Raw genomic sequence first — 22501 nt, forward strand, 5'->3', positions numbered from 1 at the left:
AGACAGGGTTTCACCATATTGGCCAGGCTGGTCTCGAACTCCTGACCTCATGTGATCCGCCCGCCTCAGCCTCCCAAAGTGCTGGGATTACAGGCGTGAGCCACCGCGCCCGGCTCCAAGGTGTGTTTCTAGCCAAAATGGACAAGTTAAGATTACTCACTCAGATGACTAAAGCTTTTTACTAATATTTGTGGAAAAGACTTTTAAATTATTTATTTGCCCAATTTTCAAAAAGGTTTTCTTTTTCTTTCCCCCTGAGGACAATCATCTCCTTGAAATTTGTATTTTCAAACAGATGACTCGGGTGTTAGAAGAGACGAGGTAGAAACTTCACGTCTCAAAGGCACAGAAAAGAAGCTGTTCAAAGAAGGAGTCTGGGCACATGTCTGCCTAAGCTCAGAGGTCAACCTTGAGGCGGCCGCGGACGCATATCCGGGACTCCGTGTTCGGGAGCCCGTTTCCGGAGTCCGTTTCCGGAAGCCCGTTTCCGGAGTCCGTTTCCGGAGTCCGTTTCCGGAACTCTTTTGCCGGAACCCGTTTCCGGAGTCCGTTTCCGGGAGCCCGTTTCCGGAACTCTTTTTCCGGAGCCTGTTTCCGGAACTCTGTTTCCGGGAGCCCGTTTCTGGAACTCTTTTTCCTGAGCCCGTTCAGGAGTCCGTTTCCGGAACTCCGTTTCGGGGACTCCGTTTCCGGCCGGGGGGAGCCCCAGGCACCGCAGTCCAGCTCAGCGTTCCCAGCCCCCGGCAGTTGCGTTTCGGACCGAGAGTCCCTTGGGAGCGGGAAGGCCTGGAGTCCCAGCGCCCGGGGCTGGCGTGGGAAGGAGGGGTCCGTGGGGCGGACACGGCGAGGACTCGCGGGGGCCGACGGAAGAACACAGTTGGCAAAGGCGGAAGGAGGAGCGAAGAGGCGCCGCCATCGGAAGTTCCCACCGGCGCCGGGAAGGTCCCGCAGGGAGCGGGCCGGGCTGGCGCAGCCGACACCGCGGGCCGCAGGGAGAGCTTCCTGGGACCGAGACTCCCGCAGGAGAAGCGAGAGAGGCCTTGGGGCCGGGCGGTGGCTCGCGCCTGTGACCCCCGCACTGGGAGGTCAGCCCAGAAGCTCAAGATCAGCCGGGGCAACATAGTGAGACCCCATCTCTATTTTAAAAGAGAGTGAGGCCTTCAAAGATTATCCTGGCCACGGTGGCGCACGCCTGTAGTTACAACTTTGGGAGGCCGAGGCGGGTGGATCATTTGAGGTCAGGAGTTTGAGACCAGCCCAGCCAACATGGTGAAACCCCATCTCTACTAAAAATACAAAAATCAGCTGGGCATGGTGGCGCACACCTGTAATCCCAGCTATTTGGGAGGCTGAGGCAGGAGAATCGCTTGAACCTGGGAGGCGGAGGTTGCCGTGAGCCGGGATCACACCACTGCACTCCAGCCCGGGCAACACACCAAGACTCTGTCTCAAAACAGACAAACAGACAAACAGACAAACGATGATGGTATCCGTGTCCAACTATCAGTTTCTCATCAAGCCAACTTTTGACCAGAAAACTCAAAAAAATCCTTTCAAATACCTATTATCACATTTCTGCTGGAACACAGTAAAAATTATTCTTGGCAGTATTGAACTCTTTTGTTCTTATTTTAAAACAAAAAGACTTTCAAGTGACTCAGAACCAAAACCAATAAGCTTTTTATGACTTAACCATGGATGAAAGAGACACCTTCAAAAGGGGGTGCAAAGGAGGCAGCCCGCCAGCCTGGAACCACCCCATAGACAGCAGAGAAAGGCCTTTGTCAGCACAGGAGCGAGGGGGCTGTCCAGCGCTGACCCAGTGACAGAGGTGGAGGCGGCAAAAGCCCTTGTGGGCGGGAAACCTCTCTTTACAAACCCCCTAGGAGCTGGCGCGTCCGGCAGTGATGCTCAGGCTGGCAGAGGCCAGGGAGAGCATTCTCACCCTTCGTAAAGCCAAGCTCTCAGAACATGAGCCCAACAGGAGAAAACCAGCTGCCCCGGGAGGAAAGGATCCATTTGTACCAAAACCAAATTTCCACGAGAGTCACAACCCACACAAATGGCTTCCTCCTGACACGCTGAACTGGGAAAAGCAGGGACAAGAGTGTTTGCCTCCCACCCTCAACTGGGCACTGCAGACAGACACCCAGAGAGCGGCTGCGGTCAGAATCCCCTCTGACCTCCGCTGGCTTCGAGTCAGTCTCTTGGCATCTCATCTGTGGGCTCGGAGCAGGCTGCCTGTCAGCAGCTGAGACCCAAGGCACACAAGACAGGTTAACGAGAGTCACACCCGTGTACGGGACACAGGCATTCCACATCTCACAGGACAGGTTAACGGGAGCAGCACGCTTGTAGATAGGATGCAGGCACTGCTCATTCGTGAAGCTTTCCTCAGTAACCCCCAGGGCGGTGTGTGGGCCTTGACCCCAGGTCCAGGGCAGTGGCCCAGGCCCCTCCTTGGCAGGGCCTGGCTGTGCCCTCCACAGCAGGTCAGATGGGGTTCTCGTAGCTCGTGAAGCTGGAGAGCCTCTCCCGAAGGGCCTTGAAGCAGGGTCTCTGCTCGGGGTCCCTGCACCAGCACGTCAGCATCAGCTTGTGCACACTGGGTGGGCACGCCGGGGGGCAGGGCATTCGGTAGCCGGCATCCACCCTCAGGAAGGCCTCATGGTTGGACATGCCTGCAGCCGACAGGGATGAGAAGAGCTGAGGCCCAGCTGCCCACCCCCCCCAAGGAGGCCACACCAGCCGCCCCCTGCCCCTCCCTGGAACACAGCCTGCTGTGAACACCTCCCACCAGATGGGGCTCCAACTGGCAGCTCCAGACACCGGTCTGGGTGCTCAGAGAATGATGCAGGTGTGGAGCTCAGGCACTGGCCTGTGGCAGAGGCCCCTGCAGCCCTCGGGGAAGCCCCTCCCACCATCCCTGTGGCCACCCAGGACCCGGTCAGGGACACTGGAGGCAGTACCTGGGTAGGGCACCTGGCCCCTGCTGAAAATCTCATGCAGGAGAATCCCGAAGGACCAGACGTCGGACTTGCTGGAGTAAAGCCCTCGGGAGAGCGCTTCAGGGGCCGTCCACTTGTAGGGGACGTTGTGGTTGTGGGAGAGGTAGACGTCCTCCTGCGATCAGGCCGGCGCTGAGTGGGCCTTGGGGGCCGCCTCCGCCCTGCCCCCATGGCATGGACGCACACAGCGGCCGCACCGCCCCAACAGTGGGACCATGATGACCCCGCTGTCGGACCCACGCACGGGGCAGCGGCCGATGTGGCGAAGCTCGCGCTGGGGCCTGAGCGCCTTCAGGAGCGCAGCTTCCCCTGGGATTCCAGGTACATGGGGATGGGAGGGCCCGGGGCACAGGAACTGGAAGGCTCCTGGGCCGGGCCAGTGAATGAGGCACGTGAACAAGGCAGCGGCTGCATGGTGGACCCTGCTGTGTGCTCCTTTGGGAATGGGGACACCCCCCAACTTGCTTTGGCTTCCTACCTCCCTGTTCAGCCTGGGCTCCCGAGGGCAGGGGCCGAATCCTGCACCTGGCTGAGTCTCCGGCTCCACACAGGAAGCCCTGAACCCTCCGCCCCTGCCCTCCGAGGCCCTACCTTGATGAGCCTGGCTAGCCCGAAGTCCCCGACTTTGCAGAGGGTGTTTTCCCCGACGAGGATGTTCCTGGCGGCCAGGTCGCGGTGGATGTAATTCTGCAACTCCAGGTAACACATGCCCTCAGCCACCTGCCATGCGATGTCCAGCAACTCCGAGACGGGCAGGGCTTTCTCATCAGAGTCTGCAGAGAGGGGTGGAGCCCGGGGTCAGCCAAGCCCACTGGGGTGAGGACGGGGTGGAGGCCAGACCACATCCCATCTGCGTCCAGGCTCCGCGGGCCCAGAGGACGGACTGGGGCAAAGGGCAGAGCTGGCCTGATTTAAAATCAACCTCGGGCCAGCCACCGCCCTCTGGAAGGCGATTGTGTACGGAGAACCGAGAAGCAGTTCCTGGTGCTCCAGCCCAGCGAGTTCCCTTGGGGAGGTTTGTGATGGCAGCGGAGAAGCTGGACGCAGGAGACCGGGCGGGTGGAGGCGCTCGTTGCCGAGGGATGCGTGCAGCAGGAACTCAGGAGAATGGCTGAGTGACAGCAGCGTGCGGTGTTCTGTTTCCGCAGAGCCCTGCCTGGCATGGGGACTGAGACGATCAAGCCCTCTGTGTGAGGACGAGGGCGCGGAGCCTCAGCTCAGAGCTCAAGTGTGAGTGGTGTGTCGGCGTAGCTCTCCCCGGGCACACACGGCTTTTCCTACCCCACCACGTCCCCTCCCATGTGACCTTCACGTGGGGCCTCTCTGTTCCCTGGAGCCAGTGTCTTTGGTTTTGGGATTAAAAAATAATAATGGAAAGAAAAACAATAACAACAAAGAAAGAAAAATAATGGAACTTAGACACGATGACGTCCTTGAGCCAGTGTGATTCGTGTGTGTCCGTGTGTCTGTGTGTACATGTTTATGTGTCTGTGTGCGTGTAGAGGGGGTGGGCTTGCCAACGCCATCTGTGTGTGTGTGTGCATGTGTGTGTGTGTCTGTGTGTACATGTGTGTGTGTCTGCGTGTAGACGGGGGTGGGCTTGCCAACGCCATCTGTGTGTGTGTGTGCGTGTGAGTGTGTGTCTGTGTGTACATGTGTATGTGTCTGTGTGCGTGTAGACGGGGGTGGGCTTGCCAATGTCATCTGTGTGTGTGTGTGCGTGTGAGCGTGTGTGTACATGTGTATGTGTCTGTGTGCATGTAGATGGGGGTGGGCTTGCCAACGCCATCTATGTGTGTGTGCATGTGAGTGTGTGTCTGTGTGTACATGTGTATGTGTCTGTGTGCGTGTAGACGGGGGTGGGCTTGCCAATGCCATGTTTGTGTGTGTGCGTGTGTGTATGTGTGCATGTGTGTGCGTGTGTGTGTAGATGTGGGGGATGGGCTTGCCAACGCCATCTGTGTTTGTGTGCATGTGTGTCTGTGTGTGTGCGTGTGTGTGTGCGTGCGTGTGTGTGCATGTGTGTGCGTTGTCTGTGTATGTGTGTGTGTGTGTGTGTAGGTGTGGGGGTGAGCTTGCCAATGCCATCTGTGTGTCTATGTCTGTCTGCGTTGTGTGTGTGCGTGTGTCTGTGTGTGCATGTGTGTCTTTGTGTGTAGGTGTGGGGGGTGGGCTTGCCAATGCCATCTGTGTGTGCATGTGTATCTGTGTGTGTGTGTCTGTGTGTGTGTGTCTGTGTGTGCGTGTGCGTGTGCGTATAGACATGAGGGGACGTACACTTCATTTCCTCATGCACCCTGCCTGGCACTGGTGCCACTCACCGCGAAGCAGCTCCAGCAGGCTGCCCTTGGCCATGAGCTCAGTGATGATGTACACGGGGTCCCCCGCGGACACCACAGCGTACAGCGCCAGGATGTGTTTGTGCCGAAGCTTCTTCATGGCCTGGATCTCTGACTGTAGCGTCTGCTGGTGCAGGAGATTGTCTGCGGGGACAGGTGGCCTCGATGGGTGCAGCCCCTGAACCCCCAGGCACCAAGGAAGAGGCCGAGGCCCTGCCCCCATACACAGCAGTCATGTAGGACAGACACATGGACCTCCTGCCCCAGGCAGGGCGCCTGGCTCCCGAGGCCACGATGATGGTGAACGCAGCCAGCGCTGCAGGCCCCCGGCCCGGCACTCCCACGGGGCCATGATGGCCACCTGCTCTTACCACACAGCCCTCCCAGGCTCAGACCTCTGCTGAGGCCCAGGCCATTTCGGGGGAAGCTTTTCAGATTTCCAGGGATCTATTTGAATGGCTTTCCATTACATCAAGGATTTTTAACATTCTTTTTTTTTTCCCCCCCCGAGATGGCGTCTCATGCTGTCACCCAGGCTGGAGTGCAAAGGTGCAATCTCAGCTCACGGCAACCTCCACCTCCTGGGTTCAACCCATTCTCCTGCCTCAGCCTCCCAAGTAGCTGGGATTATAGGCACGCGCCACCACGCCCAGCTAACTTTTTTTGTATTTTTAGTAGAGACAGGGTTTCTCCATGTTGGCCAGGCTGGTCTCGAACTCCCTACCTCAGGTGATCCACCTGCCTCAGCCTCCCAAAGTGCTGGGATTACAGGTGTGAGCCACCGTGCCTGGACAAATTTTCTTTTATAATAACTGCATTTAGGTAAAAGCAAAGGTGCAATAGAAAGGGAACTGCTCCCTCACAGATGCTGTGGGTAGTCCCTGGGGGCGGGGCGGGAGGGCAGCCAAGGGCGGGCACGGGACCACGCAGAGCCCTGGCCCGGGCCCACTCACCTCGAGAAATCACCTTAATGGCCACCTGGACCCTGTCTTTCCAGAGCCCCTCGAAGACCTCCCCAAAGTAGCCGGAACCCAGCTTCCTACAGAGCGTGAACTCCTCCCTCGGCCTCTCCCAGTTGTCCCAGCGGGGCAGAGGCTCAGGCTCATGCTGGAGGGGGAGGCGGAGACACAGGGCAGGGACTCATCCTTCAGGAAGTGCCACTCGAGGCTAGCACGGGGAGCCCAGATTTACCCTCAGATTTAGGGCCACGTTCAGCTTGGGGCAGTTCTGAGTGTCTGGCACAAGGCTGGACTCTCCCGGGGAGCCGCCCCCAGCCCAGCACAAAATGCCCGGAGACTGGAGGAACCAAGACCCCGCAGACTGCAGGAGGCCTCTAGAGAGTGGCCAGGCCCAGTGGGTGGTCTCCAGGCCCCACCCAACGCAGGCAAACACCCCTGCTCCACAGAACCATGGGATTCCCTCCAGTGGACCCCAGGTCAGTGAGTCAAGACCCCTCCAACGTTGCCCGGCCAACCTCTCCCAGTAGGAAACCCCGGCCCGAGACCGCCCCAGCCTGCCTGACCCTGCGCTAACAAGCCAGGGCGGGCAGCTACCTTCTGGCAGGGTGCGGCCAGCCGCAGGCCGTGGGACAGGCTCTGGGTCCTGTGGTAGTTCACAAGCTCGGGCAGGCTGGGGAATGACACCGCCGCATTCAGGTGCAGCCGGCCCCCGGCGCGCCGCCAGATCTTGTAGTGCCGCACGGCCTGAGTGTCCCGCACTGGAGGGAGAGTGAGAGCCGTGTGGCCACCCGAGTCCACCGCCTCCCACACCTGCTCAGAGTTTCTGGGTCCCAACCCCTGCCTCCCCTCCCTTGGAACAGCTCCCTCCTGCCCTGCAGGCTCTGGCCAAGCTCTCCGGCCCCTCCTGCCCCTGTGCCAGGCAGCTGATGGCCTCCAACTGGATGGCAGCTGCCCGAAAACCCAACCATGCTGAGTCCTCGGGGACAGGACGGAGTTTCTCTGCGCCCCACGCACCCCAGACGCAGGGTCTCATGCTGGACAAGGTTCCCATGGGTGCCCGGGCAGGGCTGGCCTGAGAAGTCCCTGCCCTCCCAGGGAGGGGTTCTGCCCCACAAGTGCCCTAGCAGCCACCCGCCCAGGCCCCAGGGAGGATCGGCCCAGGTGGGTGGAGGGCATGGGAGCTCCCTGGAAAACAGCTCAGGTCCCCAGTCACAGCAGAGGGAGCCAGGATCCCCTCATGGATGGGAGGGCTTAGAGCAAGGACCCCCCGCAGGCAAGCGCAGGCTCGGAGGCCAGGCCGCACCCGAGAGGACGAAGTCGGCGCTCGGCTTCTCGCTGACCCTGATCAGGAAGGCGCCCTCGGCATTGCCCGCGGCCTGCAGCCGATGCACAGCTTCCGAGCGGGAGATGCAGCCGAAGAACCACCTGCAGGGGAGGGCGGCCTGAGCCCACAGAGCTGGGCCCACCCCACACGGACCCCACCTGGAAACCCAGCCACCCTTGCCTGCCGCCTCAAGCTTCCATCCCTGACCACAGCTGCCCTCAGGAGCTATCACTGACCCAGACGCCCTGAATGTCCCAAATGGCCAGGACAGGCCCCTGGGGACCCAGCAGGGGGAGGGGCAAGCTTCTACCACACCCTGCCCCGAGCGATCCCTGTCTAGGGGTCAGGGCCTAGGGCGGAGTTGGGGGGGGCACTGGCACTGTCCACACGCGCACACACACCCACCTGTGATACACGCACACTCCCACACATGCGGACAGGTCACCCGCACACCTGAACACACCCGTACACATGCACACAAGCACTCGAATGCACTAACTCCTGGCTGCAGGGTGTGGAGCTGGGGCAGCCCTGGACTGTGGACTTCTGGGTGGAGCTTGAAGAAGCTCCGGGTGTCCTGTTCCCGGCCCTTTGTGTCTCTGACTCCCTCAGGTCATGGAACACGGACCCCACACAGAAGACCACTGCCCAGCATGGAGCCCCTGGGGTCCACCCCCTCCGCTTCTGCACAGCTGGCGGCACTGCCCCACTCAACCCTCCAACCACCTGGCCTCCTTCCCACCCCTCACCTGGGCGAGTTCTCTGTGTCTCTGCACCTGGGAGCTGACCAGCCTCTAGCCAGACCCCACCCCTGCACTCCTGCTCCCTAACTCGGTCGTGGGTCTGCACATGATGGGAGTCTCCACCACGGCCCCTGCCTGGCGGCCTCTTTGCAGCCTCCCCAGCTTGTGGCTGGGGTCCCCAGGAGCTAACCCCACACAGCCTGTGATTCCGGCACGCACACAGTAGCTACCCAATCCGTGATGAGAAAAGCCGCTCTCAGGAGCTCGAGCCACGGAAACCCCTCCCACCAGACCCTCCCCAGCCTGAGCTCCGAGCAGCCATGGAGGCCAGCCCAGGCCACAGCAGCCCTCTGGTTCCTCACAGGGCACAGCAGGCAGGAATCCTGCCCCGCAGCCGGCTGCTCCCCAAACTAGGTCGTGTGTCTGGTTCCGGCAGTTTGGAAACTGAGCAAGCTGCATTCCCTCAAAGGCCCCGGAACACCCCCACAGAGCTTGTCACTGGCCACCGGCCTCCCGGAAGTCTACCCTGGACCCCCCCGTCCTCCCCAGGCCCCAGCAGAGCAGCCTCCACCACCAAGATGTGACAAGGATGAGCACAAGGGAGGGGCCTGTGCCCTCTGAGCCTGCAGCCGCAGTCCTGTCGGCACTCCCGGGTGCCAGCGCGTGGGGTCATGGAGCAAGGAGCAAGCGGGATGCCCAGCCTGGACTTCAGGGCACAGGAAGACAGAGCTGGGGTCCCCACCTTCCTGGGCCTCCTTGGGGCCAGCCCAGAGCCCTCTCCCTGCCCCGTGCCTAGAGGTGGCTGTGCCAAAGCTCCCAGGAGCTGGGGACACGCACGGTTCAGACTCCACCGTCTCCTTCTCGGCCAGGTAGTTGTGAGGCACGTAGCCCTGGGCCACAGTCCCACCCGCCTCGTCCAGCAGCGTGGCCCACCACCACTGCTCCTCCTTCCTGGTCACGTGGAAGACATCCCCCGCTCGGAAGCTCAGCTCCTCGTCCGTCCGGGCCTTGAAGTCCCAGAGGCCCACGTACTTGGGGCCCAGGTGAGCCTGATCCCAGGACACCATGGCGGGTGCCCTGGCAGGACCGGGCTGTGGGCTGCTGGAGCACGGGGCTGGGCGTGGCAGGAGGGCCGCCCGACAGGCATCCCGCCCCCTTCCACGTGACAGGCAGGGAGGCAGCCACACCCAGCACCCACAGGCGCTCGAGAGCACCTGATCCATCTGAGGGCCCAGCCAGCCCCACGTGTCCTCACACCCACGGGCCAGGACGCACTGCTGGCTGCACTGGGCCCTGGCCACTTAGCGCCCCGGCTCTGGGAACCTGCTGGGCAGACAGCCACAGGACCGGCCTGAGCGCCGGAGAGGGAGGGCGGAGGACCCCCCAGACGGGTCTTCTAGGAAGTCAGACTTACAGACACTCGGGCACTCAGGGAACCACAGGCCCCCCCACCCCCACCCCAGGAAGGAGCGTTGCAGCCTGAGGGTAGGAAGGGGAGGGCAGCAGGCACTGTCTTCCCAACCTTAGAGCCGCAGGGGCCAGATGGGGGCTGCCTCTCTCCCCACTTCTGGAAGCCTCCCCCGACCCAGCCCCGGACCCCAGCCCTGAGCACAGAGCCCAATGCCAGGAGCTGCTGTGGGTGGGCATCCTGAGAGTCGCCTCAGGGGCAGGCCCCACCCAGCAGAGGACGCAGGACCCGCCCTCGGGAAAGGGCCAAGCAGGGAAGAGGGAGTAGAGTCAGGGCTGCGGTCACCGTGTGGGTCAGTCCCGAGGACTTGCTGGAAGAGGAGGGCCCAAGGGTTACAGGAGGTCAGGGGGTGATTCCCAGGGAGGCAGAGCCAGGGCACCAGCAGCTGAAGAAACGGACCCTGCCTTCCTCCACATGGACGCCAGGGGGCGGGCAAAGACCATGAGTGCAGCCTGGAAGTGCCACAGCGCCAGGGCCCAGCGCCCACCTCCTGCCCAGGCAGCCCCTCCAGCTGCAGCGTCTGCCTCCTCCTGCCCAGCCCCCATAGCCCGTGCCCCCTTTCAGCTCACCTCCCCCCCAACCCATGCCTGAGTGAGCCCTGATGTGACCCCCACCTGCACCCGGCAGCCACCTGTCCCCCCTTCACGGGGGCCCCTCCCCACCCACCCTCCCGCAGACCCCGCTGTGTCCAGCAGGGAGTTCCGACCCAGGGTCCTGGGCAGTAGCCGCGGGGAGCAGGACGGGGCAGGAAGGGATCCGCGGACTCTGCCGGGGTGGTGGGGAAACCCCTCGACTCCGTGTATTTGAACTTCTATTATTATTGCGAAGAGAAATAATGGCACCTTCTGCTCATTTTGTTTTGAGATTAAGAATCATCTGGATTATTTAACAGCTTCTTAGATTTCTGGGCAGCTCAGGGCTGACCACAGTAGGGAGGGGCAGCGGGGTGTTGGGCTGGGCCGCGTCCCTCGGGCTTCCCCAGCTCTGCCAGGGGTCGGTGGGGGTGATGCAGGGGGAGGGGTGGGAGGTGGCAATGCGGGGGAGGGGCAGCGGGGTGTTGGGCTGGGCCGCGTCCCTCGGGCTTCCCCAGCTCTGCCAGGGGTCGGTGGGGGTGATGCAGGGGGAGGGGTGGGAGGTGGCAATGCGGGGGAGGGGCAGCGGGGTGTTGGGCTGGGCCGCGTCCCTCGGGCCCCCCCAGCTCTGCCATCTTGGTGTCCACGAGCCTTGGGCCTCTGGGTCCGTGAGTGTGTGTCCAGGGGGCCTCGAGTGCCCCTGAGTTCGGACGTACAGGACATTCAGTCTAAGCCACACCAGGAGGGGCCAGGAGGCAGGCCCCGCCCCGATACCCAGGAGCACCTGTTCAGCGAGTGGCTGGCCCGACGCCTGGGAAGGCACGGAAGCCACAGACACACGGGTCCCCTTGATCCCAGCACCTCCTTTCCTCCCGGGTGGGCTGTGCTCTGGACTCACAGTGGCCACGAAAAGCACAGAGGGTGGGGCCTTCTGTGCCATGGGAGCCCCCAGGCTGCTGTGCCAGGGACGTGCCCAGAACCGGAAGCTCAGCTCAAGGCTTCACTGGGCCCAGGTGACAGAGCCAGCCTCTCTCCTAGGCTCTCCCACGCCTGTGGAGCAGGCAGCTGGCCAGGGTGCCAAAGGGCTCAGATAAACCCTCCCGCCCCACCATCTGCAGGTCCCGGCTCCTGCTGCCTCCCTCCGTGTGGCTTTGTTTACGGCCTACGGCCCCGGCAGCCCCTGTGCTGTCCTGTTCTCTGAGCCTCCAGGGGTCACTTACCTTTGCGCTGAGGAGCCTCCTCCCCCAGCCCCCTCCTGAGCCAGCCTGTGGATAGTGGCCATCAGAGCATTGGCTCAGCAGGTGCGGCGCTGACCCTGACTCTAGGGGATGAGGAACTCAGTCAGGCCTGAACTCATCTCCAAACTTTCTGTCCCTGCAAGCCTTCTGGGCACAGCTGCCAGCCTGGGCTCCCAAAGGGTCGGGGGCAGGGGCTTCAGGGACCCTAAACACAGACCGCACTCGCCCATGCACCTGCCCCCTTCCCCCTCGATTTGTCTCACAAAGACCTAAGCCAGATGCGCGGTGAGCGAGGCCAACCCCGCTCGTCCCTGCCCCCCTCCTGCCTCGGTGACCCCGGAGGCTGCCCTAAGCCAGCTGCTGTCGCTTCCAGCACAACATGGCATCTACCCCCAACCCCCAACCTCTGACCCCACCTGACCCTGAGCAGCCAGAAGACCCCGCATCCCCCAGGGCTCACCCTGAGGCCCCTGGAAATGGCCTCTGAGGGCAGCTCCCAGGCCACCAAGCCTCCCTGCCCGCCCTTCCTGTGCCTGACAGAGCCCCCTGGAGCCCACCCAGGGAGACGGAACCAGCCGCTCAGGCAGCTCCTGCCAATGCCCGTGGGGTTCTCACTGTCGGCACCGTGATGTCCTGGGCTGGGGGCCTGGGCTTGTGGAGGCCACTCCAACCTGCATTTTCTAGCAGACCCCACACTCCAGCTCCTGGGTCTGGGTTTGGGGGGCTGAGCCTGTATGTGGTATGTGTCTGTGTGCGTGTCTGGGTGGGCCAGTCCCTGCATACTGAGTGCTGAACGTGTGCTGGGTTTGCGCACAGCACACGCCCGATGGGGTCAACACCGTGGTCTGCCTGGGAGTCCAGCACTGGCCACTTCCACAAACCCAAGCTGGGACTGAGGAGACAACTGGGCCTCTGACTCTCGACCCTGCGAGGGAGCCCAGGGGACCCGGACCACAGGCTTCAGCGAGGAGATGCACTGGCTCGGGGCTCCCAGGGTTCCTCCCACCCCGACATGCTGTTTATCTCTGCTGAGTGCAGGGGACACGGTCACACAGAGAAGGTCAGCCCCCCACTCCACGCCAGGGACACGGTCACACAGAGAAGGTCAGCCCTCCACTCCGCGCCAGGGACACAGTCACACAGAGATGATCAGCCCCCAACTCCGCGCCAGGGACACGGTCACACAGAGAAGGTCAGCCCTCCACTCTGCACCAGGGACACGGTCACACAGAGATCAGCCCCCCACTCCGCGCCAGGGACACGGTCACACAGAGAAGGTCAGCCCTCCACTCCGCGCCAGGGACACGGTCACACAGAGAAGGTCAGCCCTCCACTCTCCGCCAGGGACACGGTCACACAGAGAAGGTCAGCCCTCCACTCCGCGCCAGGGACACGGTCACACAGAGAAGGTCAGCCCCCCACTCCGTGCCAGGGACACGGTCACACAGAGAAGGTCAGCCCTCCACTCCGCGCCAGGGACACGGTCACACAGAGAAGGTCAGCCCTCCACTCCGCGCCAGGGACACGGTCACACAGAGAAGGTCAGCCCTCCACTCCGCGCCAGGGACACGGTCACACAGAGAAGGTCAGCCCCCCACTCCGTGCCAGGGACACGGTCACACAGAGAAGGTCAGCCCTTCACTCCGCGCCAGGGACACGGTCACACAGAGGTCAGCCCTCCACTCTCTGCCAGGGACACGGTCACACACAGAAGGTCAGCCCTCCACTCTCCGCCAGGGACACAGTCACACAGAGAAGGTCAGCCCTCCACTCCGCGCCAGGGACACGGTCACACTGCACAGACAACATGGCCCCCGCCACTGTCTGCTCATGTCTGCCTGGTGCACAAACATGTGTGCCCACCAGTGCCTGAGGCCCACAGCCAGAGGCTCCTCGGTCTGGCTGGCCTGCAGCAGGCCTGCGTCGATGCTCTGCGGGAGAAGGGGCCGGCCTGGCTGGATCCCGGAGCCCTGGGTCACGTGAGGACCCGGGAGAGGACTCCATGGATGGCATACAGCTTCTCCCGCAGCGTGGCAAAGGCGGGCCGCTCCTCGGGGCTGTTCCTCCAGCACTCCAGCATGAGCACATAGACCTCCGCCGGGCAGGTGGCCGGGCGCGGCAGCCGGTACCCTCTCGTGATCTGCTGCAGCGTCTCGTGGTTGGTCATTCCTGGGAGGCGCAGGGCAGGAGCTGCTCAGTTCTGCGTGGGGGTCCCTATGGAGGGCTCCCTTAGCTCCCCGCATCACCTGCCTGCCCTTGGCCGACAACGTCCAGCACCCAGGGCCGGTGACTCCCGGGCAGGGCCCGCCTCCTCCCCCCTCCCTCCGGCCGCCTCCCCCCTCCGGCTGCCTCCCCTCTCCGGCCGCCTCCCTCCTCCGGCCTCCTCCTCCCTCCGGCCGCCTCCTCCCGAGATGCACCTTCGTAGGGACACTGGCCGTAGGTGAAAAGCTCGTACAGCAGGACACCGAAGGACCAGACATCTGACTTCTGGGAGAAGACACGATAATTGGCCGCCTCGGGCGCTGTCCACTTGACCGGGATCTTGGAGCCACTGCTCGGGGAGTAGATGTCGTCCTGGGGGCGAGGGAAGGCCCCAGGTAGGGTAGGTGGGCCGGTGGCCCTCACCCATCCCCTCCAGGTGTCAGGGACCTAGAGCCCCCACTGACCTTGAGCAGCCGGGCCAGGCCAAAGTCGGCCACCTTGCAGGCCAGGCCATCGTCCACGAGCACGTTCCTGGCGGCCAGGTCCCGGTGCACAATGCGTCGCTCCTCTAGGTAGCTCATGCCCTCGGCCACCTGGCAGGCAAAGCCCAGCAGAGGCGGCAGACGCAGGGCCCGGCCTTCAGGGCCTGCAGGAGACAGTGTGGGGCCTTATGGGGCACAGGGCCTCCGCCAGCATCTCTTCCCCTTACACCTGAGCCTCCTCATCCCTAAGACGTGGTGAGGATGGCATGGCCTGCTAAGGCCGCAGGAAGCCCTGAGCGAGGCGGGGGGAGGGTCCTGTACTCACACAGTGACCTGGCCACTGGCCCAGGCCCCTAATAAAGACCCAGGCAGAGAAGAGCCAGAGACGGGGCTGGGTCCACATCACGCGAGACCAAGGCTGGTGACCAGATGGGACCACATCCCCGGCCCTCAAACTCCAGCCCCAGCCCCGGAACCAAAAGGCTCTGGCCTGGCCCAGCCCCCTGCTTGCTGGAGGCCAGGACAGGGATGGGGTCTGCAGCCCGGGTCCCCTGCTCCCGAGAGAGGCCGGTTCACCCCAGAAACCCCCACAGGCTCGGCTCTGCACCGGAAGGGAAGGGGTGGTGGCAGGCGCATCAGGGTCCAGGTGGGCAGGGTGGGGACTCACTGCCCAGGTATGCCCGCAGGTTTCCCTTGCGCATGAGCTCCGTGACAATGTACACCGGCTCCCCGGCCGAGCACACCGCATGCAGCCGGATGAGCCGCTCGTGCCGCAGACCCTTCAGCGTCTGGATCTCCTTGGCGAGGTCCGTGAGCTTCATGTCGGCTGCAAGAGAGGGCACGGCTCCGGGTCTGGCCCACGCCATGAACGTCACTGCCCCGGGGTCGAGGGGTGGGCAGCAGGTGCGGGGCCGAGCCGTGGCTTGGATCTCTGGGCCTCACCTGACTTGATGACCTTGATTGCCACGGGCAGGGAGCCCAGCCACAGGCCTTCCCACACCTCCCCAAAGTAGCCTTCACCCAGCTTCCTCCGAAGGGCAAATTCAGAGTGTGGCCGCTCCCACGCATCCTGCTGCATGGGCTTCTGCAGGGAGGGGGCACTCAGTGCCCTGCCCACTCCCTTCAGGGAGGCCGGGCAGGGAGTCTGGGCAGAGAGGCCAGTCATGGAGGCCAGGCAGGGAGGCTGGGCAGCGTGGGCCCCTGTGCTCTGTCCAAGGCAGAGCCCCTTCACCAGGCCTGGAGCGGGTACCCCCATCCCCAGCACAAGCTCACCTCACCCTGGCCGGGACAAAGGGCTTGGAGGCCCCACCCAGCACTGCAGGAGCTCATGGCTCTGGGGCCTAAGTGGCCCCTTTGCCCTGGCCGGATATCCATCTACACACCCTCATTACTGCCAGGCTGTCATTATGAGACCAGGGAAACCGGACTCCTGCCCTGGCCCTTGGCAGGGTGGCTCATCGGGGCAGCATCTCGCCACTGCGTCTCCTCCCACAGCTTCTGCCTTTGGGACCTGGGGCAGCCTCGTGTGCCTTCCCCAGACTGGCCCGACCCTTCCGGCTGCTCGGCTGCAGAGCTGGGCACTGCCAAGGGTCTCCTCTCCCCACCCCCAGCCCCCCAGGAATCCCAGCAACCCTCAGAGACACCCGCAGAGAGCAGGGTGTGCAGGAGCCGCTGGGTGCTCTGAGGCTCCCAGGCCCGGACAGGCCCTGGAGCTGCTCCTCTGGCAGCCCCAGGGGCTTTGAGACGGGGTGGGGAGGGGCACCCAGAACAGGGCTTGGGCAGGCACAGGGCAGGCACAGGCCCACCTGGGGCAGGCAGGGCCGCAGCAGCGGGTTCCGGATCAGCTTCCAGTTGGCCTTGTAGTAGGTAAGCAGCTCCTCCAGGCCGGGGAAGAGCCGGCCCTTCTGCAGATAGAGGCTGCCGTCAGCTGCCATGGAGACCCGGTAGTGGCAGACGCTGGCCTGGGCCCGGACTAGGAAGGGTTCAGAGATGGAGACCCTGCCTCGGACTTAACAACTGCCCTAACCTCCCACCACAGCAGATGGTGGCCACAACCCACCTGGGGGGCCTGGCCCAGATCTGGCTGGGGACCCTGAGATGGTCAGAGCTGTGTGGAGGAGGGAGTGTGGGCAGCTACAGGCCGGAGCAGGGCAGCAAGAGAGAAGCCCTGTCTGGAGCTTTTCTGCTGATGGTGTGCAAAGTAGGCCCTTAATAGATACTTGTAGAATGAATGAGTCCATGAGTCAGTAAATAAATGAGTGAAGGAGTGAATGAATGAGTGAATGAGCAAATGAATGAAAGAATAAGCCAGTGAACTCATCAGCGAATGAATGAGTGAAGGGGTGAATGAATGAGCAAATGAGTGAATGAGTGAGTGAGTGACTGAGGAATGAATGGGCGAGTGAAGGAGTGAGAATGAATGAGTGAATGAATGAATGAATGGATGAACAAATCAGTAAGTGAGCAAGTGCAGGGGGTGAATGAATGAATGAGTGAATGAATGACTGGATGAGTGACCAGATGAATGAATCAGTGAGTGAGTAACTTCAGGAGGTGACCAGCGTATCTGCTGTCGGGCCCTCAGTGGGGCCGGGTATGAATCAGGAGCCAGCACTGCCTGGAGACCAGCCGCCCCAAGGTCAAGGGCCACTGGCCTGGTGGGGACAGAGGCAGGAGGGGCCGCCGCAGGTACCTGACAGTGAGTAGCCCCCGAGGCTGCTCTCGCTGGGCCGGACGAGGAAGGCTCCAGGTTCGTTGGGTGGGGAGAGGAGCAGCTCCTGGGCCTGGGTCCGGCTGACCCCACTGAAGTACCAGCTGGAAGCAGCAGGTTCGGGGTCACCTCGCAGGCCCCTCAGCCAGCGGCCCTCCACGCTGTCCCCCATGCTGGTGGCAGGGCTGAGCCCAGCTGTGCCACCGCCTCTCAGGGAGCAGGTGCCCCTGTGACAGCCAGGGTCTGCACTGCCTCAGCCCCCAGGGCCGACCTCATCCTCCTGCCCAGCCCTGAGCGTCCTCACCTTGGTCATGGGCTATCCGTTAGCCCCGCTGGGGTTGACCTCCAGTTCCCTGTACATAAAGTGACCGCCAGCCCCAGCCACAGGCAACAATCAGCTCTGACCACAGTCCACCAAACTCCCAGTTTCACTGAGCCCCTGTGAGGCCCAGAGCCAAGGGCCTGATGAGCTGCCCCAAGGCACTGCTGGGCTATGGGTGTGGCCGCACAGGGCCACAGGTACCACCTGGCTCGAGCAGTTGGCTGCTGGGGGTGGCCCACGCAGAGCTCTGTCCTGAGGACGCAGCCTAAGCCAGGCTGAGGCAGCCAGTGGGCGGCTGCACGGGGTGCTGGGCGAACATTCAAAGCATCCTGCATCCCACGCTGAAGAGCTGTGCCCAGTACAGGACAGCCCCAAGCCTACTGGACTCTGTCCAAACAGACGCTCCCTCCAAAAAGCCAGGTGCAGGTGAGACCACTCTGAACACAGTGGCAGGGAGCTCCCGAGCCCCCACTCCTCAGATGCCCAAACACAGGGAGCCCACACCCGGGTGTCGGGGGCGGGGCCTGCTGGGGCTCCCCTGTCCAGGTGGGCCACCCACTAAGTCACATCTACTCATTGCTGGGAGCCAGAGACACCCTTGGAAGGAAGATAGAAACGCCCAAGGCCCCGCTCCACTGAGCATCTCTGCTTCCCAAGGCCCCACTGCGCTGAGCATCTCTGCTTCCCAAGGCCCCGCTCCGCTGAGCATCTCTGCTTCCCAAGGCCCCGCTCCGCTGAGCATCTCTGCTTCTCAAGGCCCCACTCCACTGAGCATCTCTGCTTCCCAAGGCCGGGGCAGGGATCCACACCTGACTCAGCTTCCCACCCTGGAGCCTCCACTTCCGGGAGCTTCCTGGGACCCCGAGAGGGATGCCTGCCACTCCCCCACCCCAGGGCACACCCCGTCAGCACCAGAAGGAGGAAGCACAGTGAGCGGGTGTCAGGGTGGGGCTGAGACCACCTGGGGAGTGGGATTATGAGAGGACACAAGGCCAGCCTCAGAGTCCACGCAAGATTCAGGGCTGGGGCACAGCCGTGCCATCCCGGGCAGCCCTGGCCGTGCCATCCTGGGCAGACGTGGCTGCTGGGACTGGGCAAGAGGGGGGACACCGTCTGGCACCCCTGCTCTGGGAACCTGGGGGGCCATGGGGCCAGCGGGAATAGAAACGGATGTGGCCAGGGCCATGGGGCTGGGCTGAGGTTGGAGGGAACCGGCGAAGCCGGAGGCAGAGAGGTGCAGGACCGCGGATGGAGAGGTGGCGGTCGGAGACGCTGGCGGTAAAATTCGAAGGCTAGATGTACCAACAACATGGTGCAGTGCCTGGGTGGGGTCAGAGGGTGGACATGGGTCCCCCGACATGAAACTCAGTGGGCAGCAGTCTTCAGGGAAGCTCACAGACTCATTCTGAGCCAAGGAACAGCCCAGAGGCTGCCCAGCTCTGTCCACATAGCTCCTCCTGCAGCTGGGGCCCCTGCCCTCTGGGGTCTGTTGGCAGGGAGACGCAACCCGTTCACGTGAGGAGGGACCCAGGTCCCTCCCAGCACTGCAGGGCTATGGGGGTGAGATACACATCACCAGCCTCCTCTGAAGCCCATATCAGGGCTTGGGGGTAGGGGGCAGGCCCTGCACGTGTCCTGAGATGCAGGGATGTACCTGGGGTCTCTCCCTGGGGCGTGGGGCCGGGTGTCTGGGGCTAATGACAGCTGAGTGTGGCTAGTCCTTTAATCTCCAGCCCAGGCAAATAGTGATTATCTTTACCTATGGACAGCCCTGCCCCGACCAGCCCTACCCCGCCCAGCCCTGCCCGCCCCAGCCCTACCCGGCCCAGAGCCTTCCAGGAAGTGCCCAAGGGGTCTCTCCGCACACCTGGGGTGACTATGGGCCCTTTCCCATCACAGTGGCTGCTTGCCCCCAACCACTGCTCAGGGCAAGCGCGGCAAGTGTGGGGTGAGGGCCTGGGGTCCCTCAGAAGGCACCTGCCTGTGACTCCAGCGTCGCCCACCGCATGCAGCCCCCAGGAGGCTGGAAGTGGCCCTGAGCAATGCCGAGGCCAAGGCTGGCCCCAGAGGTCTGCAGGGCTCAGGCCTGGTCCGGCTGGACACAGGACCAAGGCGGCTGCCCAGAGCAGCCCCATGGGGCATCTCCACTAGGGGCATCTGCCAGCCCTCTGCTCACGTGGCCTCACCCAGAGCTCCTGGAGCAGGGCCACTGTCTCACCTGGTGCCTCCCAGCCCCTGCCCTTCAAGCAGTGACCACTCCATGAACACGGGACTCCCTGTTGAGGGCAGGAGGGCCTGGCCAGCTGGGCAGGGTCCTGGAGTCACCGCTTGCTGGGTGCCCGGCTGGTCCAGCTCTTGTGCCCAGACCTGACCCCTCCTGCTGGAGCAGCCTCTCCCTCTCGGCAGTGCACCGAGGACACTGCCTTTCCTGCCCCACCTGCCGCCCAGTGCCCGTAAACTGTCCCTGAATGAATGCCAGGATGAACGAATGAATAAACAGACAGCCATGGACACGCGATTTCTAGCTGAAGGTCCATGGACCCCAGCCCGGGGCGGGCAGGCTCTAACTCCGACGCGAGGTACTCACGGTTGGTCTGAGAGCGGCTCCGGAGCGGCCTCGGCAACGCAGGTGATGGGCACGAGCCCCGCGCTGGGCTGGCCCGAGAGCCTGCGCGCAAAGGTGCAGCCGCCCTCATCCTCCCCGAGGGCGCAGAGCCCGTCCCCGCGGCGGACACTCAGCTCCCCCGCGCGCCGCGCCCTGAAGTCGTAGAGAGCGCGGAAGAGCTGCGGGCGCGGCGCGCGGGGGCTGCGGGGCGCGGGCGCAGGGTCGGCCTCGGGGTCCGGGTCGGCCTCGGGGTCCGGCTCGCCGCCCGCCGGCCAGATTTTGTCCCAGAAGAAGGACAGGAAGGCCAGCCGCCTCCTGAGGAAGGGCTCCATGACCCCCGGGGTCACCACGCTGGGCCCCGGGCCTCGCCGGCCGCTGCCATGGAGCCCCGAGGGCGCAGCAGGAACTGGCGGCGCCGGTGTCCAGCGCTCCCTGCGCCGCGTCCCCAGCCGGCACCTGCCCGTGGGGAGACGGGGACCCCGGCCCTGTGGTCACTCGGAGGCCCCCGCAAGGAGGCACACGGGGCGTTCAGGCCGGGGGGGCGCAGTGTCCTGCTACGGGCGCACCGACGGCCCCTCCTCTCGACCTCCGGGCGTCCTGTGCGCTCTGGATCCCCTCCCGGACCCACCGGCTGAGGGAGGCTAGGGCTGGGGCGGGGCCGGCTCCGGGAGGGGCCGCGGAGGGCGGGGCAGGCGAGGCGGGCGGGGCCAGCCTCTCTCCCGCCCTCGCAAGACCCAGGCAGGCGGGTGACTCTGTCCAGCCAGACCCGGCCCTTGCCCACGGACGCCACAAACCCGGCAGCCCCGGGCCCCGCGGAGAAGGGGGGTCCAGGGAGGGCGATGCTGTCCACCACCTGCGTGGTTGCCAAGCCCGAGCTTCACTTACTGAAAAATTTCCTGCTTATTTCAATGTTGCCCAGATATTTTAACACCATCAACCCCACACACTCTGCGCTGAGCCTGCAGAGGCCCCAGGACAGGCGCTTGAGGGGCTCTCAGCACCCCGGCTTTCATGCTGTAAACAAGATGCTGATTGCAGGGAGCTCGGCCTCAGGGCCGGCACTCAGATGCCCCACGATGCCCAGTGACTGGCTTCTGGGCCAGTCAATGCCCAGGAGATACCCAGAGGTTACTCTGGGGAAGCGGAGGCGGGGCATGAGCAGGGAGGCCAGCGCATGGGGAAGGGGCAGTGGGCAAGCCCCCAGCCGGGACCTCCCACCCTCCCCCTGGACGGCGTCAAGCCCCACATGCCCACCCAGGCAGGTCCCCAAGACAGGGCAGACTTGGGGGAGTGAATCCCAGCAAAACCCAGCAGAGCCAGGTCTAGGGCGGGGTCCTGAGGCAGGGGGTTGGGGTGGGGGCCCATCTACAGTCTCTCCTCCTGCCGGCCTCCCCTCGGGCTCCTGAGTGGGTTGGGGGGGCATCTACAGTCTCTCTCCTCCCTCCGGCCTCCCCTCGGGCTCCTGAGTGGGTTTTGGGGGCATCTCCAGTGCCTCTCTCCTCCCACTGGCCTCCCCTTGGGGCCCTGAGGGAGAGTAGGGGTGGGGGCTGTCTGCAGTCTCTCACTCCTCTCGCCGCACCCCCAGCAGCCCCTTCAGCCCCTGGGTGGCCTTCATGGACCTCACGCCCGCCCCTCCCCACATCTCACACCCACCAATGCCCCGATACATGTGTGTGGTGGAACGCATCCATCCAACAGGATGACCAGTGTCTAGTCGATGACAAGCTCTCCCACGCCTGCCTGTCCTGGAGCTGCAAACCAACTTCTCGGCAACCTCGCGTCTGGGAGCTGGCACGTGTATTGTGAGGTGGCAGTGACATCCATGGGCTGGCTCTCGGCACCCCAGGGCCAAGCTGTGTCCCTGGCTGACAGCCTGGAGCCAGCAGGGGCCCTGGGAGGCTGGACATCGCCAGGCTCGGGCTGGCTCTGCCCCATGGAGAGGCATCCTGTGGCGGGGGGGCGGTGTTCAGAAATGTGGATAATTATAAATACTAAATTGGGGGCGGTCTTGGGGGCCCCAAAGCCGATGCCCACCCCTCTGGTGGCGGGGGTGTTCGGAAATGTGGATAATTATAAATACTAAATTGGGCGCTGTCTTAGGGGGCCCCAAAGCCAATGCCCATCCCTTCTCCTCCAGCATACGCGCGAGTGGGGTTTTCGCCTACCAGTTTCTTTCCTTTTACTTTTTTTTTTTTTTGACAGGGTCTCACTCTGTTGCCCAAGCTGGAGTGCAGTGACACCATCACAGCTCTTAGCCTCCATCTCTGGGGCGCAAGCAATCCTCCTGCCTCAGCCTCTTAAGTAGCTGGGACTACAGGTGTGCACCGCCACGCCCAGATACATTTTTTATTATTTGTAGAGATGAGATCTCCCTTTTCCCAGGCTGGCTTTGAATTCTTGGCCTCACGTGATGCTCCTGCCTCCCACAGCGCTGGGACTACAGGCGTGTGCCACCACGCTCAGCAACCAGTTCCCCTAAACCCTCCCTAGGACATTGCCCCTCCCTCCTAGAACACCAAGGCCGCACAG

At 63.3% G+C, this 22501-nt stretch overlaps 2 protein-coding genes across 2 annotated transcripts; both read right to left on the minus strand.

Annotated features, from left to right (window-relative positions):
* Positions 1 to 1218: 1218 nt before the first annotated feature.
* Positions 1219 to 9440, minus strand: PTK6 (protein tyrosine kinase 6). The gene is made up of 8 exons (XM_012440470.3): positions 9211 to 9440; positions 7610 to 7731; positions 6901 to 7064; positions 6301 to 6454; positions 5330 to 5491; positions 3600 to 3781; positions 2970 to 3123; positions 1219 to 2681 (listed from the first exon to the last, which is right to left on the minus strand). Exons 1-8 carry the CDS (start codon positions 9438 to 9440, stop codon positions 2494 to 2496), a joined length of 1356 nt encoding a protein of 451 aa, XP_012295893.2. The 3' UTR covers positions 1219 to 2493.
* A 4134-nt stretch (positions 9441 to 13574) lies between these two features.
* On the minus strand, positions 13575 to 20304 carry SRMS (src-related kinase lacking C-terminal regulatory tyrosine and N-terminal myristylation sites). The gene is made up of 8 exons (XM_012440471.2): positions 19955 to 20304; positions 17028 to 17149; positions 16141 to 16307; positions 15278 to 15419; positions 15003 to 15161; positions 14318 to 14499; positions 14069 to 14225; positions 13575 to 13820 (listed from the first exon to the last, which is right to left on the minus strand). Exons 1-8 carry the CDS (start codon positions 20302 to 20304, stop codon positions 13627 to 13629), a joined length of 1473 nt encoding a protein of 490 aa, XP_012295894.2. The 3' UTR covers positions 13575 to 13626.
* Between the last annotated feature and the right edge of the window lie 2197 nt (positions 20305 to 22501).

The sequence above is a fragment of the Aotus nancymaae genome, unplaced genomic scaffold, assembly GCF_030222135.1.
Source record: "Aotus nancymaae isolate 86718 unplaced genomic scaffold, 86718_ANA_hifiasm-v0.15.2.pri h1tg000029l, whole genome shotgun sequence".
In the NCBI taxonomy this organism is placed as follows: Eukaryota; Metazoa; Chordata; class Mammalia; order Primates; family Aotidae; genus Aotus; species Aotus nancymaae.